The sequence below is a fragment of the Phyllobates terribilis genome, unplaced genomic scaffold (assembly GCF_046119375.1).
Source record: "Phyllobates terribilis strain yellow unplaced genomic scaffold, ASM4611937v1 Scaffold_3__8_contigs__length_932513732, whole genome shotgun sequence".
Lineage (NCBI taxonomy): Eukaryota > Metazoa > Chordata > Amphibia > Anura > Dendrobatidae > Phyllobates > Phyllobates terribilis.
The window spans coordinates 694,249,661-694,276,771 of NW_027362763.1; the positions used below are offsets into that span (position 1 = coordinate 694,249,661).

Here is a 27,111-nt window from a genome sequence, read left to right on the forward strand (position 1 = left end):
ATAATACTGCCCCCTAAGTACAAGAATACAACTACTATAATACTTCTCCCTATGTACAAGAATACAACTACTATAATACTGCCCCCTATGTACAAGAATATAACTACTATAATACTGCCCCCTATGTACAAGAATATAACTACTATAATACTGTCCCTATGTACAAGAATACAACTACTATAATACTGCTCCTATGTACAAGAATACAACTACTATAATACTGCCCCCTATGTACAAGAATATAACTACTATAATACTGCTCCTATGTACAACAATATTACTACTATAATACTGCCCCCTATGTACAAGAGTATAACTACTATAATACTGCTCCTATGTACGAGAATACAACTACTATAATCCTGCCCCCTATGTACAAGAATATAACTACTATAATACGGCTCCCTATGTACAAGAATATAACTACTATAATACTGCTTCTATGTACAGGAATTGAATTACTATAATACTGCCTCCTATGTACAATAATATAACTAATATAATACTGCTCCCTATGTACAAAAATATAACTACTATAATACTGCCCCTATGTACAAGAATATAACTACTATAATACTTTCCCCTATGTACAAGAATATAACTACTATAATACTGCCCCTATGTACAATAATATAACTACTATAATCCTGCCCCCTATGTACAAGAATATAACTACTATAATACTGTCCCTATGTACAATAATATAACTACTATAATCCTGCCCCCTATGTACAAGAATATAACTACTATAATACTGCTCCCTATGTACAAGAATAGAACTACTATAATACTGCTTCTATGTACAGGAATATAATTACTATAATACTGCCTCCTATGTACAATAATATAACTAATATAATACTGCTCCCTATGTACAAAAATATAACTACTATAATACTGCCCCTATGTACAAGAATATAACTACTATAATACTTTCCCCTATGTACAAGAATATAACTACTATAATACTGCCCCCTATGTACAAGAATATAACTCCTATAATACTGCCCCTATGTACAATAATATAACTACTATAATCCTGCCCCCTATGTACAAGAATATAACTACTATAATACTGTCCCTATGTACAAGAATATAACTATTATAATCCTGCCCCCTATGTACAATAATATAACTACTATAATACCGCCGCTATGTACAAGAATATAACTACTATAATACTGCCCCTATGTACAAGAATATAACTACTATAATACTGCCCCTACGTACAAGAATATAACTACTATAATACTGTCCCTATGTACAAGAATGCAACTACTATAATACTGCCCCCTATGTACAAGAATACAACTACTATAATACTGCTCCCTATGTACAAGAATATAACTACTATAATACTGTCCCTATGTACAAGAATATAACTACTATAATAGTGTCCTACGTACAAGAATAAAACTACTATAATACTGCCCCCTATGTACAAGAATATAACTACTATAATACTGTCTCCTGTACAAGAATATAACTACTATAATACTGCCCCTATGTACAAGAATATAACTACTATAATACTTTCCCCTATGTACAAGAATAAAACTACTATAATACTGCCCCCTATGTACAAGAATATAACTACTATAATACTTCCCCCTATGTACAAGAATATAACTACTATAATACTGCCCCTATGTACAAGAATATAACTACTATAATACTGCCCCTACGTACAAGAATATAACTACTATAATACTGTCCCTATGTACAAGAATGCAACTACTATAATACTGCCCCCTATGTACAAGAATACAACTACTATAATACTGCTCCCTATGTACAAGAATATAACTACTATAATACTGTCCCTATGTACAAGAATATAACTACTATAATAGTGTCCTACGTACAAGAATAAAACTACTATAATACTGCCCCCTATGTACAAGAATATAACTACTATAATACTGTCTCCTGTACAAGAATATAACTACTATAATACTGCCCCTATGTACAAGAATATAACTACTATAATACTTTCCCCTATGTACAAGAATAAAACTACTATAATACTGCCCCTATGTACAAGAATATAACTACTATAATACTTTCCCCTATGTACAAGAATAAAACTACTATAATACTGCCCCCTATGTACAAGAATATAACTACTATAATACTTCCCCCTATGTACAATTATAAAACTACTACAACACTATCCAGCGTCCATAACCTCACAACGGGGCAGAAATTCTGAGCTGAAGATTTCGCTCTTCTAGGCCGGACAACCTTGACTATGTGCAATGTCCGGACAATAGTTCCCCTGAGCACATTTACAACCACTCCACACCGCTCAATATTGCTGCTTTGCTAATGGAAGCAGAAGACGCCATGAATAATTTAGCAGGAGACAGAATGTTTCCTTAATTTTATTAGCAATGCTTCTCCTAAAGTCCACTATACTGGGCAGATAAAGCCCGGGATGATGAAGGCACAACTGGTCAAACCCAAATAAACACCATTGTTGTGCCGTCCAATGCAAACCACTCAGAGATGCTATAGAGACAGAGCAGTGGGCCGATAAAGGGGCCGACCCCTGACTGCATCCTATTTGTTCCTGGGTGGAAGAAACCTGTTGACGAATCCACGTATTTTCTATCATAAGCAAAGGACTTTTTTTTCTTTCATTCTCTCCAAAGGGTTAGATGGTGTTGTTCTGGTTACTTTTTTTTAAAAAAAAAATTTATATAATTTTTTTATGTTAAAAAAATATATACCGGTACATTTAAAATATAGAAAAGAAAAAGAAAAAAGAGGAATGCATAACACAAGTGTGAACAGAGCCTAAGAAGTAGATAAAAAAAAAACAAATGACAACAAATCCATTAACCTTTGCCATGATAGGTTATCAGTTTCTACAAAGTGCTTTTCCCCCAATTTTTTTTTTTCATTTTTAGAAATATTTTAAGTAAATAATTTCATTGATTTCAGAAATTTTTCAATTTATTTTTATTTTTTTAGAAGCATTGTAACAATTTAATTTAAAAAAAATATTTATTTTTTTTTAGAAATATTTTAACTATTTAATTTATTTGATTTTTAGAATTATTTACATTCTTTGTTTTTCAAAAAACCTCCTTTCTTAGAAATTTTTTAACTATTTAGTTTTCTTGATTTTTAGAATTCTTCAAATTCTTTTATCAATTTTAGAAATATTTTAATCTTTGATTTCAAGAATTTTTCAAAAATGTTTCTCCTTTTTTAGAAATATTTGAACTATCTAATTTCTTTCATTTCAAGAATTTTTAAAAAAAAAATTTTTTTTTTCCTTTTTAGAAATATTCTGGTGGTGCTTTGCACGTTAATGACCAGGCCAATTTTTACAATTCTGACCACTGTCACTTTATGAGGTAATAACTCTGGAACGCTTCAACGGATCCCCCTGATTCTGAGAATGTGTTTTCGTGACATATTTTACTTCATGATACTGGTAAAATTTCTTCGATATGACTTGCGTTTATTTGTGAAAAATTTCGCAATTTTCAAAATTTGAATTTGTATGCCCTTAAATCAGAGAGATATGTCACACAAAATAATTAATAAATAACATTTCCCACATGTCTACTTTACATCAGCACAATTTTGGAACCAACATTTTTTTTATTAGGGAGCTATAAGGGTTAAAAGTTGACCAGCAATTTCTCATTTTTACAACAAAATTTACAAAACCATTTTTTATTTTAGGGACCACATCACATTTGAAGTCCCTTTGAGGGGTCTTTATGACAGAAAATACCCAAAAGTGACATCATTCTAAAAACTGCAGCCCTCAAGGTGCTCAAAACCACATTCAAGAACTTTATTAACCCTTCAGGTGCTTCACAGGAATTTTTGGAATGTGGAAGAAAAAAAATGAATATTTAACTGTTTTCACAAAAATGTTACTTTAGACCCAAATAATTTTTTTTTTTCGCAGGGGTAACAGGAAAAAATGGACCCCCAAATTTGTTGTGCAATTTACCCTGAGCACGCCGATACCCCATATGTGAGGAAAAAACACTGTTTGGGAGCACGGCAGGGTACAGAAGGGAAGGAGCGCCACTTGACTTTTTGAATGTAAAATTTGCTTGAATAATTAGCAGACGCCATGTTGCGTTTGGGGAGCCCCTGATGTGCCTAAATAGTGGAAACCACCCCCCTCCCCTCAGTGACCCCTCCAGGATTTTATCAATGGGTATAGTGAACATTTTGATCCCTGAGGTACGACACAGAATTTGATAACATTAGGTCATCATATTGAATAAGTTAGTCTTGAGCGCAAGTGCTCGCTACTTGACTTTGCATCGGGTGCTCAGGTATGCACCATGTATCGCGGGTGCTCAAGTGACATGCTCAAGTCCCCGCCCGCATGTTTCACAGTTATTAGATACCCAAAAAAAACATGCGGGGATCGCTCGTACATGGCAGGCAGTCCCCGCGAGGTTTTTTTGGCTGTATAACAGCTGCAAAACATTTGGGGCGGAGACTCTAGCATGTCACTCGAGCACCCGCTATACTCGGTGCATGCCCGAGCACCCGATGCAAACTCAAGTAGCGAGTACTTGTGCTCAACATTAGCTGCCATATCATCGTTAATTTTTTTTCTTTACTTCTGAAAAAATCCCAACCCCAGCCTTAGCCCAACCCTAGCCCTAGCCTTGCCCAACTCTAACCCTAGCCTAACCCTAACCTAACCCTAACCATAGCCTAACCCTAGCCTAACCCTAACCCTAGCACAACCCTAGCACAACCCTTACCCTAGCACAACCCTAACCCTAGCACAACTCTAACCCTAGCCCAACCCTAACACTAGCCCAACCTTAACCCTAGCCCAACCCTAACCCCAGCCCAACCCTAACCCTAGCCCAACTCCAACCCTAGCCCAACCCTAACACTAGCCCAACCTTAACCCTAGCCCAACCCTAACACTAGCCCAATCCTAACACTAGCACAACCTTAACCCTAGCACAACCCTAACCCTAGCCCAACCCTAATCCTAGCACAACCCTAACCCTAAAGTTTATTTTTTACGCCGTTCCTCGTGCGGTATAAATGATTAGACGTCTTTATTCTTCGGGTCGGTGAGACTACAGCGATGCTTGATTCATATCAGGTTTTTATGATTGAGAGCTGTCACACACTAAAAGACGCATTTTTTTTTGAAAAGACGAGTTTTTGCATCGCCATATTTTGAGAGCTATAATTTTTCCATATTTTGGCCGACCGAGTCATGTGACTTGTTTTTTGCGGGACAAGTTGACGTTTTTATTGGCACCAGTTTCGGGCACGTGACATTTTTTGATCGCTTTCTATTCTGATTTTTAGAAGGCAGAATAAACAAAAACCAACAATTCAGGAATTGTTTTTTTTTTTTATGCCATTCTGTGTGTGGTAAAATTGATAAGGCAGCTTTATTTTTCGGGTCAGTACGTTTACAGCAGTACCGCATTTATATATTTTTTTTATATTTTGGCGCTTTTACACAATAAAAGCTATTTTATAGAAAAAAGAATTGTTTTTGCATCGCTTTATTCTGAGAGCTATAACTTTTTTATTTTTCGGCTTTTGGAGCAGTATGGCGGCTTGTTTTTTTGCGGGACAAGATGACGTTTTCAGCGGTACCATTTTTATTTACATTCATCTTTTTGATCGCGTTTTATTCCATTTTTTGTTTGGCGGTATGATGATAAAACATTGTTTTATGCTTCGTTTTTATTTATTTTTTTTACCATATTCACTAAAGGGGTTAACTAATTTTATAGGTCAGGTCGTTCCGGACGCGGCGATACCAAATATGTGTACTTTTATTGTTTTATTTTTTTCATAAGATTATTTATTTATGGACACAATATATATATATATATATATATATATATATATATATATATATATATATATAAAAAATTTTGTTGTTCACTTTCTGACATTTTTATTACTTTTACACTTTGTCCCACTATGGGACTTTCATTTTTTGCAACCTAATCGGCTGTATAGCACAGGAATGCAGCACCATCCCTGTGCAATGCAGCCTGTCAGTGCTGCACAGGGAGAAGTTACTTTGGTCGCTCACTGCGCATGACCAAAGCAACTTCCTGCCACCTGCTGACCCGGATGTTGTCATGATGACATCGGGTCACCATGGCAACATCCAGCACCAGACTTACCTCCTCTTGCCACCGGAATGCTGCGATCGATTTCGATCGCAGCATTTTGGGGGTTAATGGGCAGGAAGCGGTGCGGGACCGCTCCCTGCACATAGCATCGGGTGTCAGCTGTGAGAATCAGCTGACACCCGGCGGCGATCTCAACCGCACCACTTGTGTGCAGGCGAAATCGCCAGGGCGTACTAATGCATATCAGGCCCATAAGGCCAGGGCACAGATACGTATTAGCACGCCCTGGGCCAGAAAGGGGTTAAAAAAATTAAAAATATATATATTTTTTTTTAAATATGTTAACTATTTCATTCCCTTGATTTTTAGAATTCTCCAAATTCTTTTATCGTTTTTAGAAATATTTTAACTATTTAATTTCCTTGATTTCAAATTTTTTTCAAAAAACCTCCTTTGTTAGAAATATTATAACTATTTCATTTTCTTGATTTTTTTAATTTTCCAATTTCTTTTATCGTTTTTAGAAATATTTTAATCTTTGCAAGAATTTAAAAAAAAAAATGTTTTCCTTTTTTAGAAATATTTGAACTATCTAATTTCTTTCATTTCAAGAATTTTTAAAAAAAATAATAATTTTTTACCCTTTTTAGAAACATTTTAACTACTGGTATTTCTTTTCCTTATTTTCAAGAATGTTTCAAAAAAATTTTTCTTTTGAGAAATATTGTATTTAATTTCCTTGATTAAGAATTTTTCCCAAAATTGTTTTTTTTTTTTTTTTTTAGAAATATTCTAACTATTTAATTTTGTTGACTTTAAGGTTTTTTTTAAAAAAAAATTGTTCTTTTTTTAGAATTATTTTAACCATTTAATTTCCTTGATTTTATTTTATTTTTTTTTCAACCAAACATTTTAAAAATTTGGAACATAAATTTGAAGAAATGCAGAAGTAAAATGCGTCTCGAATATTGATGGTTGAGACGGAGTAAAGAAATATACAACCTGTATAAGACATGATATGACTTTCTCGACTACTAAAGTGGACTGGGCACATTGCCCAGATAGATCATAAGTAAATCCCTAAGTAATGAAATTACAGTTTGGAGGATGATGAGAAGGCCACGGCTGAGATTGAAAGATTCCACCAAGTCAGATCCTTCACAGATCCTTAGGATAAGAAGCCGGGAACAAGAATTTATAAATAGGGAAGAACGGTGGAAGAAACCTGCGGAGGTCGTATTCAGTGGGATATAAGGAGACCTCTGAAACCCTGGACGTATTAACTACTGGCCTAAAATTCTCAAATAATGATGCCAAGGGGCTGTATGGAAAACCAAAATTCCCCTAAATGGTTACAAACAAATTTATGAAACTTATCGGATAAATCTGCTTCTTTCTCCACTTATGAGCCACTTCTGAACTCGTCATCCTCTCTGAAAAACAGCTAAAAATCTGTTTGGCTCAGAAAAGACAGAATACTTAGGAGTCAGATTACCAATTAGGAGATGATAAACAGAGATGGTGCTACAGCTTTCTAGTAAGTGTTTTATCTTATCCCAGAGCTGGATTCACAGCTACACTGGTCAGTTTTGCTGTATAATGTTCTCCATGCTGCTGCCGTTTGTAAACATGTGCGATATAGAGACAGTAGAGCAGGAATGTCTGTGCGTCCTGTGTTCGGGAGACGTCATATCAGTCAGTCTCTACCCACTAGCTCAGAGACAACTGAAAGAGCAGAGAGCTACATGTAGATTTGTTTCTGCATTTTAGAATTATTTCGATTTCACCCTATACTTATAAGGTGAAATCCGCAGTGAAAATTTTCAGACAAAATTGGCATAATTAAGATTATCTTAATTTTTGGGGGTAGATTTTGATAAAATCTCACCCACAATCTTGGTACTGTAGTATGCTGCAGGTTTTTTTCGCACAGGAAAATACCGCTTGAACATTCCTTTGGGGTCGATTAATACTGAAGATTTTCTGTCCGATTCAGATATTTTGGCAAAAAAATGTAAGACTATTAGAGTAGAAGAATAGTGGAGGAGATTTTACCAACTTTCAGCCACAAGCTGCTGAAAAAAAATTCAGCACAGAAATTGACCCTGAGAATTTTGAATGATGCCAATTTTTGTTGTGAATTTTTCACTGAGGATTTGACTCGTCGCAATGTATCGGGTGATGTCCACTGCTAATTCACAAAGAAATTTACAAGCTGCTTATTTGGATTTCCGCTTGGAATCCACCTGAAAAAGCGTTGGAAGAGCGCCCATGAAAGATGCCGTCAAAGTCGCTTCAGACGATGGACAGAGAGTATTTTCCTGAACAAGTTTCATCTTAAAGACATAGTCTAACCCTAACTTAAACCTCCTCAAACCTTGGAGTTTCCGCACAGTTTCTGCTTTTTGTAGTGGAAATAAGTTTTTGAGAAGTCCGAGATGTGTTTGCACTAAATCTTTCTTCTGAGTCTTTGGAGTGGAAACTCCACTTTTTGTGAACTTTTGAGGATTATTTGGACAGTTTCCCCTCCAAAAAAAAAGTAATCAAAAACACTCAGGGTGCACATAACCTCAGAGGTTTTTTTTTCTGGAGTTTTTTTTTTGTAACGAATTCTTCCCAAAATCTTCCTCAAAAACTGCTTAAAAAATTAATTTCTATGCTGTTCAGATGATGATTTTTTTCCCCCAAAGAGGTGAAAAACATCTGATTGGGGGTAAAAAAAAGTGCATCTTCTCCAAACTAGGCACTGACTAATCAAAAGGCTGCAAAGAATACTTAAAGAAAAAAAAAAAAAAAACCTCTTCCAAATCTGTTAAAAACTTCTTCAAAGCCAATTCAGGAAAAGAAAAACTTCTACAAAAAAAGGAGTTTCTCGAAGCAGTTTCTGCTTGAAAAACTCCTGTTTTTTTAACTCCTTGTTTTTTTTTAACTCCTCCAAAAACTCAGTGTGAACATTGCAGCAAAATGAGCTTTTAATGGGATCCCTTTCATAGAACGTGTCTTCTAAAGGAGTTGAGGAGCAATAGCTTAACGTTTACCCACGTCTCAGCGTTCAGCGAGAGGTCGAGAGTCCTTAACAGATATTTATAGCCCCAAAGAAAATATCACTTCATGCCAAGTTGTTGAACCCGCTGATTCATCGAGCGCGGAGTTATATTAGACGGTTTGATGAATCAACCGCCCCACGCTTTAATCCTGCCTGGAGTGCTGTTTCCCAGCATGAGATGTAACAGCACCAACTGGGCCTGGTATACGTGCCAAGTTCAATAAAAAAAAAAAAAAAAAAAAAAGTTAAATATGCCCTAATCTGCATGCTAAAAAAAAATATAAAATCAAGATAATGAAATGTGAAAAAAAATAAAAAATAAAAGATAAAAAGAAATTTAGACAAATCTGATTACTAGTGTAAAGTTTTTACTCGGTTTTTTTTTTTGCATCAAACTCCTTATTCTATTTGCGCCTTTATTGAAGTTGCAAAAACAGTTCAAGACAGGAAAAAAAGGACAATTTTTGAATAAAAAAAAAAAAAGGGCAATTAATACCATAAAACAAAAAAGAAAGGGATTTAAAAGAAAAAATGCAAATGATAAATCAGGGCCTAGAAGTGTCCACTCAGTTTCTGCTCCGAAAACATAGCAAAAACACTCCCGTGTGCACATGGCCTTAGTCTTGGAGAAACCCAAAGGCTGAACTGACATGTTATTTCGGTACATCAGAGGAAGATAAGCGGCTGCCAGAAAATTGAGTCACTTATCATCCGTGGAAATGTAATGATCAAATACAAACATTGCGCTGGAAGTAGATTGATTTTCTTAAAGGGATTTTCCCAAAATGTTAAATGATCTCCTTGCTGATTGCTGGGGGCCCAAATACTGGAACTCCCAGCTATTCTGAGAACGGGGCTTTGAAGAGCCGCCCATGCTCGACCCCCGCCCCCTTATCCTTGCAAATCTGGAAAAAAACCTTTAATTTTCGATTAAAGGGTTTTCCAAAAATGTTCCAAACAAAACAGGAGAAGTGATGTGATCGGGGATGAGACAGCTTCTGTCTTACCTTCTGTAGACTTGTAGGATTTAGCTGAGTCTTGTCAATTATTTTCACTGCCACCTGCAGGTTGAAGAAATAAATGGTTAAAATATATATATATATATTATGGAAAAAAAAAAAAAAAAAATTTGGAGTGAACAGAGAGGAATCTAAGTGCCGCTATTTACAGAGGTCCTATCATGTCTCATAACTTGAGTTCCCCAATAAATAGCATGTTTTCTCCGAATTTTGAATTGTGCTGTTCCTCTGTTATTACTCCTGGAAATGTATCAATGGGCCACACCATTGCCCTTTTTTAATAGATTGTGTCTCAACACATTCTGATACGGTCAGGGCTGAAGGGAAGAGTGTGTAGTCCCATTTTCAAAGATTTGGTCACACGCAGTTGTCCATTTCTTCTTACATTTCCAGGAGGAATAACAAAGGAACAACCCAGTTATCAGATGTGGAATGGTTAAAGGTGATGTCCAGTGGAGAAAACATGTTTACCAACTGCAGACTGGTTAAAAAAGGTGAATGAAGTGATACTCGCCTCAAATTTACTGATCCTCTGTAGCTCCTCCTGTTACGACACTTACCTGGACTTTCCCGGTCTCTACTTCCTGACCAGTTTTATTAACCAGTCTTGGCCCTTTAAAACTATTTTTTTATCCACTGGAAAACACCTTTAAGAATACCGGAGCTTTTAACAGTGTCGTCACTCTGTTAATCCTCCTGGAAATGTACAAATTGATAGGCAACTGGATATTACCATCAGTGCCAAGAGTGTCAGGGACACACGTCACTGACAAGGGGAATGGTAATGGCCCAACTATTAATGTATTGATATATTTCCAGGAGGAACAATGGAGGAACGGAACAATTCAAATGCTCCATTATCATTATTTTAGGGAAAATGCACATATTTCCTAACACAGGCATATCAGGACAGCTGACAGGTCCTCTTTAAATGTACAATTCTGCAAATGTTCCCACCCCTGAATGTGACTTGTGTGAGGCAAGGAAGTCAGCGTAAATAAATGGAGACAGACCAGCTGTGGAGTCCATTAGCTTCATCTGTTGCGGAGCCCAGGGAAATTGTGAATAGGCCATAAGTCAGCGGCACAATGCAGCCATACAGCAGAGTAACCCCCCCGTTTACATGTAGCACAGTGCAGACAACAATAGGCCCTGACTGTGGCGCTGGCGCGGTGCCCCGTCCTCTCTCATTCACAGCCGGCAAACTTTGCCACATTTCTTACGGCCGTCCGAGGTGAACATAGCCGGCCGAACAATGAAGGGAAATCTATTTGGGGACCCGTCCCGACATGACGCCGCATTGGCACTCACCTCTCTCCCCGTGAGGACATGTCGGGCCAGTTTCACCTTGGCGAAGTTTCCTTTGCCGATGGTCTTCAGCAGGCGGTAGTTTCCGATGTGCGGCTGCTCGTCGGTGGTGGACGCTATGGAGTTGCGACATCGGGGGAGGCTTTGTCTGCTGCTGGACTTTGTGGGAGGGACGTGAGGTTCGGGGTACCCGTCCAGTGAGGTGTGCTGCGGGGAGAAAGACGGAGAAGTGTCAGGGTGACTGCGAGGAGACGGAGAGGACAGGAAGCCATAGTCACCCACTGCATCGGGAGGACAAGAGGTGGGCGAGCACATAATGCTCCGAAACACAGACTGCTCCCCAATCATTCCCAACACCCACCATCGTACTGCGCCCCCAACAGGCACTGTCATGGCGTTACCAAAATCACCAATAGTGATGGCTGCACAAAGTCACAGGGCTCAATGAGAGACAATTCCCATAAAGGTGGGAGTAGCAATGCCCCCATAAGAGTATTATTTACACTGCCCCCATAAGACTATCACTTATACTGCCCCCATAAGAGTATCATTTACACTGCCCCCATAAGACTATCACTTATACTGCCTCCATAAGATTATCACTTACACTGCTCCATAGTAAAGGCAGTTACTGTGCCCCCATAACAGTGACAGCCACAAACCCCCCATAACAGTGATAGTCACAAAGCCCCCATAACAGTGACAGCCACAATACACCCATAAAAGTGACAGCCAAAATACCCCCATAACAGTGACATCCACAATACCCCCATAACAGTGACATCCACAATACCCCCATAACAGTGACAGCCACAAAGCCCCCATAACAGTGACAGCCAGGGTATAATACTTACATTGCCTTATAGAAGAGTCAGCCACAGTGCCCCCACAACAGTGACATCCACATCACCCCATAACAGCTCCATACAGAGTCCCTATAACAGTGACATCCACAGTGCCCCCATAACAGTGCCAGAGTTCCCATAACAGTGCCAGACAGTGCCCCCATAACAGTGCCAGAGTTCCCATAACAGTGCCAGACACAGTGTCCCTATAACAGTGCCAGAGTTCCCATAACAGTGCTAGACACAGTGTCCCTATAACAGTGACACCCACAGAGCCCCCATAAAAAGCCATAGTACCCCCATAACACAGATTGTAAAATCAACCAAAACAATCAGTAACAATCTCACAAATTCAGCATCATGTGGAACATAATATCCACACATTATATTAGACTTGGAGAAAATATAAAGTCAGGAGTCAAAAGTATTGATAACTATTATCACTATTATTGGCAAATAGTAAAAGGTAAAAAGACGAGCTAAAGTCAAAAGAGAAACAAAAAGTGAAACCAACTAACAAAGACTGCACAGAACCAAAACCTGCTCTCATAGTGCACTGGCCCCTGCACTGGTCCCTGCACTGGCTCCTGCACTGGCCCCTGCCCTGGTCCCTGCACTGGCTCCTGCACTGGCTCCTGCACTGGCCCCTGCACTGGTCCCTGCACTGGCTCCTGCACTGGCCCCTGCACTGGCTCCTGCACTGGCCCCTGCCCTGGTCCCTGCACTGGCTCCTGCACAGGCTCCTGCACTGGTCCCTGCACTGGCTCCTGCACTGGCCCCTGCACTGGCCCCTGCCCTGGTCCCTGCCCTGGCTCCTGCACTGGCCCCTGCACTGGTCCCTGCACTGGCCCCTGCACTGGCTCCTGCACTGGCCCCTGCCCTGGTCCCTGCACTGGCTCCTGCACTGGCTCCTGCACAGACCCCTGCACTGGCCCCTGCACTGGCCCCTGCACTGGTCCTTGCACTGGCTCCTGCACTGGTCTCTGCACTGGCTCCTGCACTGGCCCCTGCACTGGTCCCTGCACTGGCTCCTGCACTGGCCCCCGCACAGGCCCCGGCACAGGCCCCTGCACTGGCCCCTGCACAGACCCCTGCACTGGCTCCGGCACTGGCCCCTGCACTGGCTCCTGCACTGGTCCCTGCACTGGCTCCTGCACTGGCTCCTGCACTGGCCCCTGCACTGGCTCCTGCACTGGCCCCTGCACTGGCTCCTGCACTGGCCCCTGCACAGGCGCCTGCACAGGCCCCGGCACAGGCCCCTGCACTGGCCCCTGCACAGACCCCTGCACTGGCCCCTGCACAGTCTCCTGCACAGGCTCCGGCACTGGCTCCTGTACTGCCTCCTGCCCAGGCTCCTGCACTGGCTCCTGCACAGGCTCCTGCACTGGCCCCTGCACTGGCTCCTGCACTGGCCCCGGCACAGGCCCCTGCACTGGCCCCTGCACAGACCCCTGCACTGGCCCCTGCACAGTCTCCTGCGCAGGCTCCGGCACTGACTCCTGCACAGACCCCTGCACTGACTCCTGTACTGCCTCCTGCCCAGGCCCCTGCACTGGTCCCTGCCCTGGCTCCTGCACTGGCTCCTGCACAGACCCCTGCACTGGCTCCTGCACTGGCCCCTGCACTGGCTCCTGCACTGGCCCCTGCCCTGGTCCCTGCACTGGCTTCTGCACAGACCCCTGCACTGGCCCCTGCACTGGTCCCTGTACTGGCTCCTGCACTGGTCCCTGCACTGGCTCCTGCACTGGCCCCTGCACTGGCCCCTGCACTGGTCCCTGCACTGGCTCCTGCACTGGCCCCCGCACAGGCCCCTGCACTGGCCCCTGCACTGGCTCCGGCACTGGCTCCGGCACTGGCCCCTGCACTGGCTCCTGCACTGGTCCCTGCACTGACTCCTGCACTGGCTCCTGCACTGGCTCCTGCACTGGCCCCTGCACTGGCCCCTGCACTGGCTCCTGCACTGGCCCCTGCACAGGCCCCGGCACAGGCCCCTGCACTGGCCCCTGCACAGACCCCTGCACTAGCCCCTGCACAGTCTCCTGCACAGGCTCCGGCACTGGCTCCTGGACAGGCCCCTGCACTGACTCCTGTACTGCCTCCTGCCCAGGCCCCTGCACTGGCTCCTGCACAGGCTCCTGCACTGGCCCCTGCACTGGCTCCTGCACTGGCCCCGGCACAGGCCCCTGCACTGGCCCCTGCACAGACCCCTGCACTGGCCCCTGCACAGTCTCCTGCACAGGCTCCGGCACTGGCTCCTGCACAGGCCCCTGCACTGACTCCTGTACTGCCTCCTGCCCAGGCCCCTGCACTGGCCCCTGCCCTGGCTCCTGCACAGGCTCCTGCACTGGCCCCTGCCCTGGCCCCTACACTGTCCCCTGCACTGGCTCCTGCACTGGCCCCTGCCCAGGCTCCTGCCCTGGCTCCTGCACTGGCCCCTGCACTGGCTCCTGCACAGGCTCCTGCACTGGCCCCTGCACTGGCTCCTGCACCGGCCCCGGCACAGGCCCCTGCCCTGGCTCCTGCCCTGGCCCCTGCACAGGCTCCTGCACAGGCTCCTGACTTTATATTGTCTCCCAGTCTAATATAATGTGTGGATATTATGTTCCACATGATGCTGAATTTGTGAGATTGTTTCTGATTGTTTTGGTTCATTATTAGTACTATGGCTTTTTATGGGGGGCTCTGTGGGTGTCACTGATTATTTTGGTTGATTATAGATTCCTTTGGGATCCATTGGGAGCTATTAAATTAGGAAAATTTCTTTAGGTTTTATATATTTATACAGACTATAAAAATGTCTGCCAACTTATCCCCACAATGTCGGAAAATGGCAGACACTCTGCTGGGCTGCGTTCCTCCTGTGGCAGATCCCAGACCCGAGGCAGATCCCATACAAGTGGCGCATCCCATACCCGAAGCGGATCCCATTCCCGTGGCAGATCCCATACCCGCGGCGGATCCCATACCCGTGGCGGATCCCATTCCCGTGGCAGATCCCATACCCGCGGCGGAGCCCATACCCGCGGCGGAACCGCGGCGGATCCCATACCCGTGGCGGAGCCCATACCCGTGGCAGAGCCCATACCCGCGGCGGAGCCCATACCCGCGGCAGAGCCCATACCCGCGGCGGAACCGCGGCGGATCCCATACCAGAGGGGGAGCCCATACCCGCAGCGGAGCCCATACCCGCGGAGGCTGTGCCCCTCATACAATGATAGGAGTGAGCAAAGGGAATTCTGTGACACTGACAAGACACAAATACATACAATAATCAGTCTGTGGTTACAAGGAGCCGGGTGACATTGAGAACGAGCGGACGTCACCTCATCAGCAGCCAGAATTATATCTCAGATACAATGATATCCGGAGCCGCACAGTGCAGCGTAACACAACCCGCTCCGGACACACGAAGAATGTACTGACGTGCAAGCGATGCGAAAGACAAGCCGGCTGCGGAGAGAAGACCCCACAATCTACACCGGGGTCAGAAAGATAAGCAAAGTGATGGCACCAGGTAAGAATCAGGAGCGTCTGCAGGGGAGGCCGACCCGCCTTACGGATTGTGCTCAGATTTTGCACGGTAAATCAGATCTGGGTGGATGTCCTTAAAGGGGTATTCTATTCTAAAGGGGTTCTCCACCGTGAACTACATCTACATACTAGAAGGGTCTTTTGACAATAAGCTGCTGTCCCCCTGCTGAGATCCCGATAATCAAATGTAATCTGTAAAGAAACATATTCAGTTTCCCTGCAGCACCCCCACAGGGGAACTAATAATTGATGATCAATCCTTAAAGGGAATGTGTCATCAGAAAATGGCCTACTGCTTAAATCAGGATTTTGTTTTGCATGTATTTTTTAAAAAATGTTAGCATTTTTTTTTCCTATCATAATCTTTATTAAAAATAAATAAATACATTAGAAAACGTGCAATGTTCACACTGGCCACTGGGGTCACTCATACTTTCTGTACTTTCAGGAAGAGTTTTTAGCAGGCTCATTTTTATCAGAGACAGGATTACAATGTAAAGTAACATGTAATGACTGACACTTTGCTCTCATAATAACACACAGCTCTGCAGTGAGATCAGAGCTAACAGTACAGCAGAACTACATTTTTTCTCATTACAAACACATTTACAGCAGCAGTTGTCCTCTCATAGTGCTTCTGTTGTCATCTCACAGTCAGTTAGTGTTAGAGGGGGAAGGGCAGGACAGCACAGCTGACAGCAGTATGAGACTGCTCCTGCTAATGTGTTTGTAATGAGACACAGCTCAGCTCAGCTGTGCTGTGTTAGTTGCAATCACACACAACTCTGCAGTGAGATCAGTCATTACACGTCTCACACTGGGAAAGCCCCCTTTCATTAAAATAATCTCTGGAGGCAGATTCTCAGGCAGATCTTTGTCCCGCCTATAGATCTTAACAGCTCATTCACAAAACGTGGATTTCTCTGGAATAACACATCGGATCGCAGATATCAAAGTATCATTCAACTGCCTATGACCTACATGCCCATATAGGAGGGTTGATCCTACTGACAGATGCCCCTTAATATACGATGTGATATTGTAACGCAAGGTGTGAGAAAGGCTAAATGCAACACGAAAGGAAGAGGGGGAGGAAGCTCAAACACTAGGGAAAGGGGGAGTGGAGACCCCTAGGCAGATCTAGTATCACCCTGCCTAACCTACCGTCCCTATATACGTTCCACACCTATCGCGGAGCAGTAGCCTAAGCGCTGTAAGTCCCTAGAGCTTGGCCCTAGATAGGGAGGGGGAGGGGTGAGCATTGGTCTGGCCCCACTACAAACTAAAGACAACAAGGAAGACAAAGGGGGATAAACTTAGCTTGAGCAGACACCAGAGGAGTAACACCAACTGTCCTCCAAGGGCACCAGAGAAGAAGCTAGCCAATTGCTAGTGCTCCAAGACTGCACAAAGGGACATAGGAGTATCACCGGCAATTCCCTGGAGCAAACTGAGTATTTTAAACTCACAGGCAAGGGTGTGTCAATCGGCAGCAGGAGGGAGGTCGCCGCTGGGTCCTAAAAGAATAAGGATAAAGAAAGCGTCTGTAATGCCAAGCGCCGTGACTTTCTACAGCCAGATCCAGAGTGACTGTCTATTACACCTGACACACACGTGACCGATGTGGGGAAAAAAACATTGCCAAAAATTTCTAAAAAAAAAACAAAAAAACACACATTTAACGGAAAAAAAAAACCTAATTGAAAGAAAAAAGTAATTTTCTGACGTTAAACAATCTTTTGGCAGACCACCATCTCCCCTGACTGCTCCATACATAGGAACGCTCGGCTTATCTCATGGACAATAAAAGGACCGGCTGTTAGATCACCACCAATCTGCTATACATGAGGGACAGGTCATCAATATCAAAATGATGGAAAACCTTTTAAATCAAATTTAAAATGACCCAACATTTCAAAGACAATAGGAAATAGGTGCAATACCTCATTTCCCCTGTGGTGGCACTGCAGGCAGATTTCCCAGCAGTTGGTAGATGATCACCGGGGATCGCAACAGTGGGACAATCTGTGATCCGTGTATTATCAGGGAAACTTTCTTCTCTGGTGCAACTCACTTTCTTGTCAGGAGATGCCGATGATATCGCAACTCCTGCCAAGATACATACACGATCAACAGGTATGTACAGACAACCCCTTTAAGTTAAAGGGATTATTCAAAATGACAAAGGCTGAAAAGCATTCGGAAAACTCTAAAAATATTATATATATATTTTATAAAAGTGGTGGTCCAGTGAAACGTTTCGTCTCTCCATAGTGACTACTAGAAGTAAGACAAAGAGTCTTAAAAACAAACCTAAATTTAATCTTAAAGGGGTTTCCTACAAGAAAGGAGATTAGTGTCTGATCACTGTGATCATCACCGATCACCAACATGAGGCCTAAGCCCCTCATTTGATTATGGGGAATACCCCTCAGAGTGTGTCAGAATGTCCTTTCCATGGCAAACTACCCCCCCCGTAAGAAGCCACTACAGCCCAAGGAATCCAGACGCTGGAGAAGTAATTGACCTCTAGGATTTCGCAGTGACAAAATAAAACAGGAAGACCCGGTGTCGCGCTCGTAATTTCAGAAATATCCGAAACATGCAGAATATTTCCAGAACATCATAATAGACCAACTGCCCCGAGTTTTAGCATTTTTTTTATTATTACTGAGCCGGTGAAAGCAGAGAAGAACATATGGAGACATTCCCGACTGTGCTGCGAGATCCGGCACCTGTCACAGAATACTGCCGCCACCTCCGGCAAACGATACCCCCCACGTCTGCCCTCACAGCGGTCAGCCATCACCCACTAAAAGTAATAAGGTTTCATAGAAAACACTTTCTAGAGTCGTCCTCAGTTATAGGTATTTTTGGAAAAGTTGGAATACGACTGCCGCACTGGTTGTCACCCAACTGGTTGCGAAGTGTTACACCGCTATCTCCCAACTTCAGACATTATGGACTATAAGGAAGCCCAGTACCAATTCCTAGAAGACGCCGAAATCATGGCTACGTTGGAATCTCCTGACAAGGATATAAAAGTCGTGATCAACTTTTTCAAAACTTATGCTTGCTGCCAATGAAAAATTACTCATGGCCTCCAGATAAGAGTCCGGAGAACCACTTCCTAGTTGCACCACTTCTAATTTCTAAGCCCATGGCAAAGCCATCATTGCGGCGCGACTCAGTCTTGACATCCCACCAGGCCTACCAATCAGAAGAGGCGACAGGGATGCCAACAGGTACACGGAGGCCACGAACTACTGACGTGGCCACTGGCCCAAAGCCATGCAAATTAATTCGCTCAGCTCTAATTAGTACAGTGATGCCTAGACTGAAACACTGTAACAATCCTTCAGCTGAATGGCCAGAAATAAAAAAGACAGCTGATTAATTAAGGTATCGATTCACTGACAACAAACAGATTCCATAAAAAAACAAAAAAATTAAAACACAAAGTTTATTAAAAGAGTTAAAAAACTTTTCATTCCTCCTAGAAATATAACCAATAATTGGGTGATGCCCCATCCCTTCTCGTTGAGGCACTCTTGGGGCCCCCATATATAGTTGTTTGTGACTGGGAAACACAGGGCAAATGATTATGGGTCCTTCTCCTCTACAAACCGTAAGGGCAATAAAAATAATAAATTCATGCTAAAATCTCATTTTAATCAGGGCTAATAGTGTACATGGTCACTTTTTTTTTCAAAAGAATGGTAACTTCCAGTTTTCCATTAAATCATACATTTCCAGGAGGAATAATAGAGGAACAGCAAAATACAAAGTTCTAAAAGAAGATGTGCCCATATTGTGATATTACATTATAGTGAATACCAATATTTTTTAAAACGGACAAGAGAGAGGTGTTAGGGAAAGGATTGGGCCAAGATTATGAAAATTAAAGGGGACCTGTCACTTGTCATAAATATGTTTTGTTTTTACCCAGTGTAAATACCGCTGTTCTCCTGAATCCGGCGCTGTTTTTCTATTGATCCTGCGCCTCTCTGTCTCTGAGATATGGCCCCCTCTTCTCTGTATGCAAATTTAGTCTTGTTATCAACTGTGCGTAGTTCTCAAGATGACGCCCACAAAGAGTAGAAAACCACACCCACTTCACTAAAAAGACTAGTTTAATATACAGGTAAGAAGGGGCCATATCTTTCGCATGGAGAGGCGCAGAAACAAAAGAAAAACAACGCCGTATTCAGGAAAACGGGGAAAAAATTATGGCAAGTGAAAGGTCCAATTTATAGGTTTCTGCAGCTGTTTCTTTTTTCAGCACTCTTCATATTTTCTGTATCAAAAGGCAGAGTGGGCTCCTCTTGGTCAGACATATTAACAGCGCAATCTTCTATATTCTCATTGCAGAAACACAAAGCTATAGATCAATCTGATCCCAAAAAATCATGGTAAATGTGGAAGTGTAGGAAACTCCAAGTCTGTATCACAAGGCATCTGCTTACATACCTTACTTCAGTAGCAAAATGTCCCTAAAAGTCACATCAGAGTCTTGGCAGTTATAAGGTTTAAGGATCAATTGCTGAGTCACGGCTTCCTTATAGAAGATGTATAATGAGTCTGTAATTGTGAAACTTTCCATAAACTCAACCTCAGATTCCTGTTTTCCCCCCAGGACTGATTACAACATGGGAAAGAAGGACCGGAAATGGAGACCCAGAACTGCTGCTTACTGGTCTCTGACCCTGCACTGCATATAGGGGAATAATACATCCAGTCCTGATAAATATGCAAGTGCTACACAGGAGAGATGACTGTATGCTACACCACACAGGACGCATCCTCTATATACTACACCACACAGGACGCATCCTCTATATACTACACCACACAGGACGCATCCTCTATATACTACACCACACAGGACACATCCTCTATATACTACACCGCACAGGACACATCCCCTATATACTACACCGCACAGGACGCATCCTCTGTATACTACACCACACGGGACGCATCCTCTATATACTACACCACACAGGACGCATCCTCTATATACTACACCACACAGGACGCATCCTCTATATACTACACAACACAGGACACATCATCTATATACTACACCGCACGGGACACATCCTCTATATATACTACACCGCACGGGACACATCCTCTATATACTACACCACACAGGACGCATCCTCTATATACTACACCACACGGGAAACATTCTCTATATACTACACCACACAGGACACATCCTCTATATACTACACCACACGGGACACATCCTCTATATACTACACCACACAGGACACATCCTCTATATACTACACCACACGGGACACATCCTCTATATACTACACCACACAGGACGCATCCTCTATATACTACACCACACAGGACGCATCCTCTATATACTACACCACACGGGACACATCCTCTATATACTACACCACACAGGACGCATCCTCTATATACTACACCACACAGGACGCATCCTCTATATACTACACCACAAAGGACACATCCTCTATATACTACACCACACAGGACGCATCCTCTATATACTACACCACACGGGACACATCCTCTATATACTACACCCCACAGGACACATCCTCTATATACTACACCACACGGGACGCATCCTCTATATACTACACCACACAGGACACATCCTCTATATACTACACCACACGGGACACATCCTCTATATACTGCACCACACAGGACGCATCCTCTATATACTACACCACACAGGACGCATCCTCTATATACTACACCACACAGGACGCATCCTCTATATACTACACCACACAGGACACATCCTCTATATACTACACCACACAGGACACATCCTCTATATACTACACCACACGGGACACATCCTCTATATACTACACCACACAGGACGCATCCTCTATATACTACACCACACAGGACGCATCCTCTATATACTACACCACAAAGGACACATCCTCTATATACTACACCACACAGGACGCATCCTCTATATACTACACCACACGGGACACATCCTCTATATACTACACCCCACAGGACACATCCTCTATATACTACACCACACGGGACGCATCCTCTATATACTACACCACACAGGACACATCCTCTATATACTACACCACACGGGACACATCCTCTATATACTGCACCACACAGGACGCATCCTCTATATACTACACCACACAGGACGCATCCTCTATATACTACACCACACAGGACGCATCCTCTATATACTACACCACACAGGACGCATCCTCTATATACTACACCACACGGGACGCATCCTCTATATACTACACCACACAGGACGCATCCTCTATATACTACACCACACAGGACACATCCTCTATATACTACACCACACAGGACGCATCCTCTATATACTACACCACACGGGACGCATCCTCTATATACTACACCACACAGGACGCATCCTCTATATACTACACCACACGGGACGCATCCTCTATATACTACACCACACAGGACACATCCTCTATATACTACACCACACGGGACACATCCTCTATATACTACACCACACAGGACACATCCTCTATATACTACACCACACGGGACACATCCTCTATATACTACACCACACGGGACACATCCTCTATATACTACACCACACGGGATACATCCTCTATATACTACACCACACAGGACGCATCCTCTATATACTACACCACACGGGACACATCCTCTATATACTACACCACACGGGACGCATCCTCTATATACTACACCACACAGGACACATCCTCTATATACTACACCACACGGGACACATCCTCTATATACTACACCACACGGCACGCATCCTCTATATACTACACCACACAGGACGCATCCTCTATATACTACACCACACGGGACACATCCTCTATATACTACACCACACGGGACGCATCCTCTATATACTACACCACACAGGACGCATCCTCTATATACTACACCACACAGGACGCATCCTCTATATACTACACCACACAGGACACATCCTCTATATACTACACCACACGGGACACATCCTCTATATACTACACCACACGGGACGCATCCTCTATATACTACACCACACGGGACACATCCTCTATATACTACACCACACGGGACGCATCCTCTATATACTACACCACACAGGACGCATCCTCTATATACTACACCACACAGGACGCATCCTCTATATACTACACCACACAGGACACATCCTCTATATACTGCACCACACGGGACACATCCTCTATATACTACACCACACAGGACACATCCTCTATATACTACACCACACGGGACGCATCCTCTATATACTACACCACACAGGACGCATCCTCTATATACTACACCACACAGGACGCATCCTCTATATACTACACCACACAGGACGCATCCTCTATATACTACACCACACAGGACGCATCCTCTATATACTACACCACACGGGACACATCCTCTATATACTACACCACACGGGACACATCCTCTATATACTACACCACACAGGACACATCCTCTATATACTGCACCACACGGGACACATCCTCTATATACTACACCACACAGGACACATCCTCTATATACTACACCACACGGGACGCATCCTCTATATACTACACCACACAGGACGCATCCTCTATATACTACACCACACAGGACGCATCCTCTATATACTACACCACACAGGACGCATCCTCTATATACTACACCACACAGGACACATCCTCTATATACTACACCACACGGGACACATCCTCTATATACTACACCACACGGGACGCATCCTCTATATACTACACCACACAGGACGCATCTTCTATATACTACACCACACAGGACGCATCCTCTATATACTACACCACACAGGACACATCCTCTATATACTACACCACACGGGACGCATCCTCTATATACTACACCACACAGGACACATCCTCTATATACTACACCACACAGGACGCATCCTCTATATACTACACCACACAGGACGCATCCTCTATATACTACACCACACGGGACACATCCTCTATATACTACACCACACGGGACACATCCTCTATATACTACACCACACGGGACGCATCCTCTATATACTACACCACACAGGACGCATCCTCTATATACTACACCACACAGGACGCATCCTCTATATACTACACCACACAGGACACATCCTCTATATACTACACCACACGGGACGCATCCTCTATATACTACACCACACAGGACACATCCTCTATATACTACACCGCACAGGATACATCCTCTATATACTACACCACACAGGACGCATCCTTTATATACTACACCACACGGGAAACATTCTCTATATACTACACCACACAGGACGCATCCTCTATATACTACACCACACAGGACGCATCCTCTATATACTACACCACACGGGACACATCCTCTATATACTACACCACACGGGACACATCCTCTATATACTACACCACACGGGACGCATCCTCTATATACTACACCACACAGGACGCATCCTCTATATACTACACCACACAGGACGCATCCTCTATATACTACACCACACAGGACACATCCTCTATATACTACACCACACGGGACGCATCCTCTATATACTACACCACACAGGACACATCCTCTATATACTACACCGCACAGGATACATCCTCTATATACTACACCACACAGGACGCATCCTTTATATACTACACCACACGGGAAACATTCTCTATATACTACACCACACAGGACGCATCCTCTATATACTACACCACACAGGATGCATCCTCTATATATACTACACCACACAGGACGCATCCTCTATATACTACACCACACAGGACGCATCCTCTATATACTACACCACACAGGACACATCCTCTATATACTACACCACACAGGACACATCCTCTATATACTACACCACACGGGACACATCCTCTATATACTACACCACACGGGACACATCCTCTATATACTACACCACACGGGACACATCCTCTATATACTACACCACACAGGAGAGATCCTCTATATACTACACCACACAGGACGCATCCTCTATATACTACACCACACGGGACACATCCTCTATATACTACACCACACAGGACACATCCTCTATATACTACACCACACAGGACACATCCTCTATATACTACACCACACAGGACGCATCCTCTATATACTACACCACACAGGACGCATCCTCTATATACTACACCACACAGGACACATCCTCTATATACTACACCACACAGGACACATCCTCTATATACTACACCACACAGGACACATCCTCTATATACTACACCACACAGGACACATCCTCTATATACTACACCACACAGGACACATCCTCTATATACTACACCACACAGGACGCATCCTCTATATACTACACCACACAGGACGCATCCTCTATATACTACACCACACAGGACACATCCTCTATATACTACACCACACAGGACACATCCTCTATATACTACACCACACAGGACGCATCCTCTATATACTACACCACACAGGACGCATCCTCTATATACTACACCACACGGGAAACATTCTCTATATACTACACCACACAGGACACATCCTCTATATACTACACCACACGGGACGCATCCTCTATATACTACACCACACGGGACACACCCTCTATATACTACACCGCACGGGACACATCCTCTATATACTACACCACACAGGACGCATCCTCTATATACTACACCACACAGGACACATCCTCTATATACTACACCACACAGGACACATCCTCTATATACTACACCACACAGGACGCATCCTCTATATACTACACCACACAGGACACATCCTCTATATACTACACCACACAGGACGCATCCTCTATATACTACACCACACGGGACACATCCTCTATATACTACACCACACAGGACACATCCTCTATATACTACACCACACAGGACACATCCTCTGTATACTACACCACACAGGACGCATCCTCTATATACTACACCACACGGGACACATCCTCTATATACTACACCACACAGGACACACCCTCTATATACTACACCACACAGGACACATCCTCTATATACTACACCACACAGGACACATCCTCTGTATACTACACCACACAGGACGCATCCTCTATATACTACACCACACGGGACACATCCTCTATATACTACACCACACAGGACGCATCCTCTATATATTACACCACACAGGACACATCCTCTATATATTACACCACACAGGACACATCCTCTATATACTACACCACACAGGACACATCCTCTATATACTACACCACATGGGACACATCCTCTATATACTACACCACATGGGACACATCCTCTATATACTACACCACACGGGACACATCCTCTATATACTACACCACACGGGACACATCCTCTATATACTACACCACACAGGACACATCCTCTATATACTACACCACACGGGACACATCCTCTATATACTACACCACACGGGACACATCCTCTATATACTACACCACACAGGACACATCCTCTATATACTACACCACACGGGACACATCCTCTATATACTACACCACACGGGACACATCCTCTATATACTACACCACACGGGACACATCCTCTATATACTACACCACACGGGAAACATCCTCTATATATACTACACCACACAGGACGCATCCTCTATATACTACACCACACAGGACGCATCCTCTATATATTACACCACACGGGACACATCCTCTATATACTACACCACACGGGACACATCCTCTATATACTACACCACATGGGACACATCCTCTATATACTACACCACACAGGACACATCCTCTATATACTACACCACACGGGACACATCCTCTATATACTACACCACAAGGGACACATCCTCTATATACTGCACCACACAGGACACATCCTCTATATACTACACCACACGGGACACATCCTCTATATACTGCACCACACAGGACACATCCTCTATATACTGCACCACACGGGACACATCCTCTATATACTACACCACACAGGACACATCCTCTATATACTACACCACACAGGACACATCCTCTATATACTACACCACACAGGACGCATCCTCTATATATTACACCACACAGGACACATCCTCTATATACTACACCACACAGGACACATCCTCTATATACTACACCACACAGGACGCATCCTCTATATATTACACCACACGGGACACATCCTCTATATACTACACCACACGGGACACATCCTCTATATACTACACCACACGGGACA

The 27,111-nt window shown here is 43.4% G+C and overlaps 1 protein-coding gene across 1 annotated transcript in view; it reads right to left on the reverse strand.

The window, feature by feature from the left end:
• The window catches only part of MARK1 (microtubule affinity regulating kinase 1), a 221,835-nt gene that overhangs the window by 117,068 nt on the left and 77,656 nt on the right, over positions 1–27,111 (reverse strand). Inside the window, 2 exon segments of the mRNA XM_073671910.1 lie at positions 10,161–10,214; positions 11,484–11,687. Coding sequence (XP_073528011.1) covers positions 10,161–10,214; positions 11,484–11,687 — 258 coding nt within the window.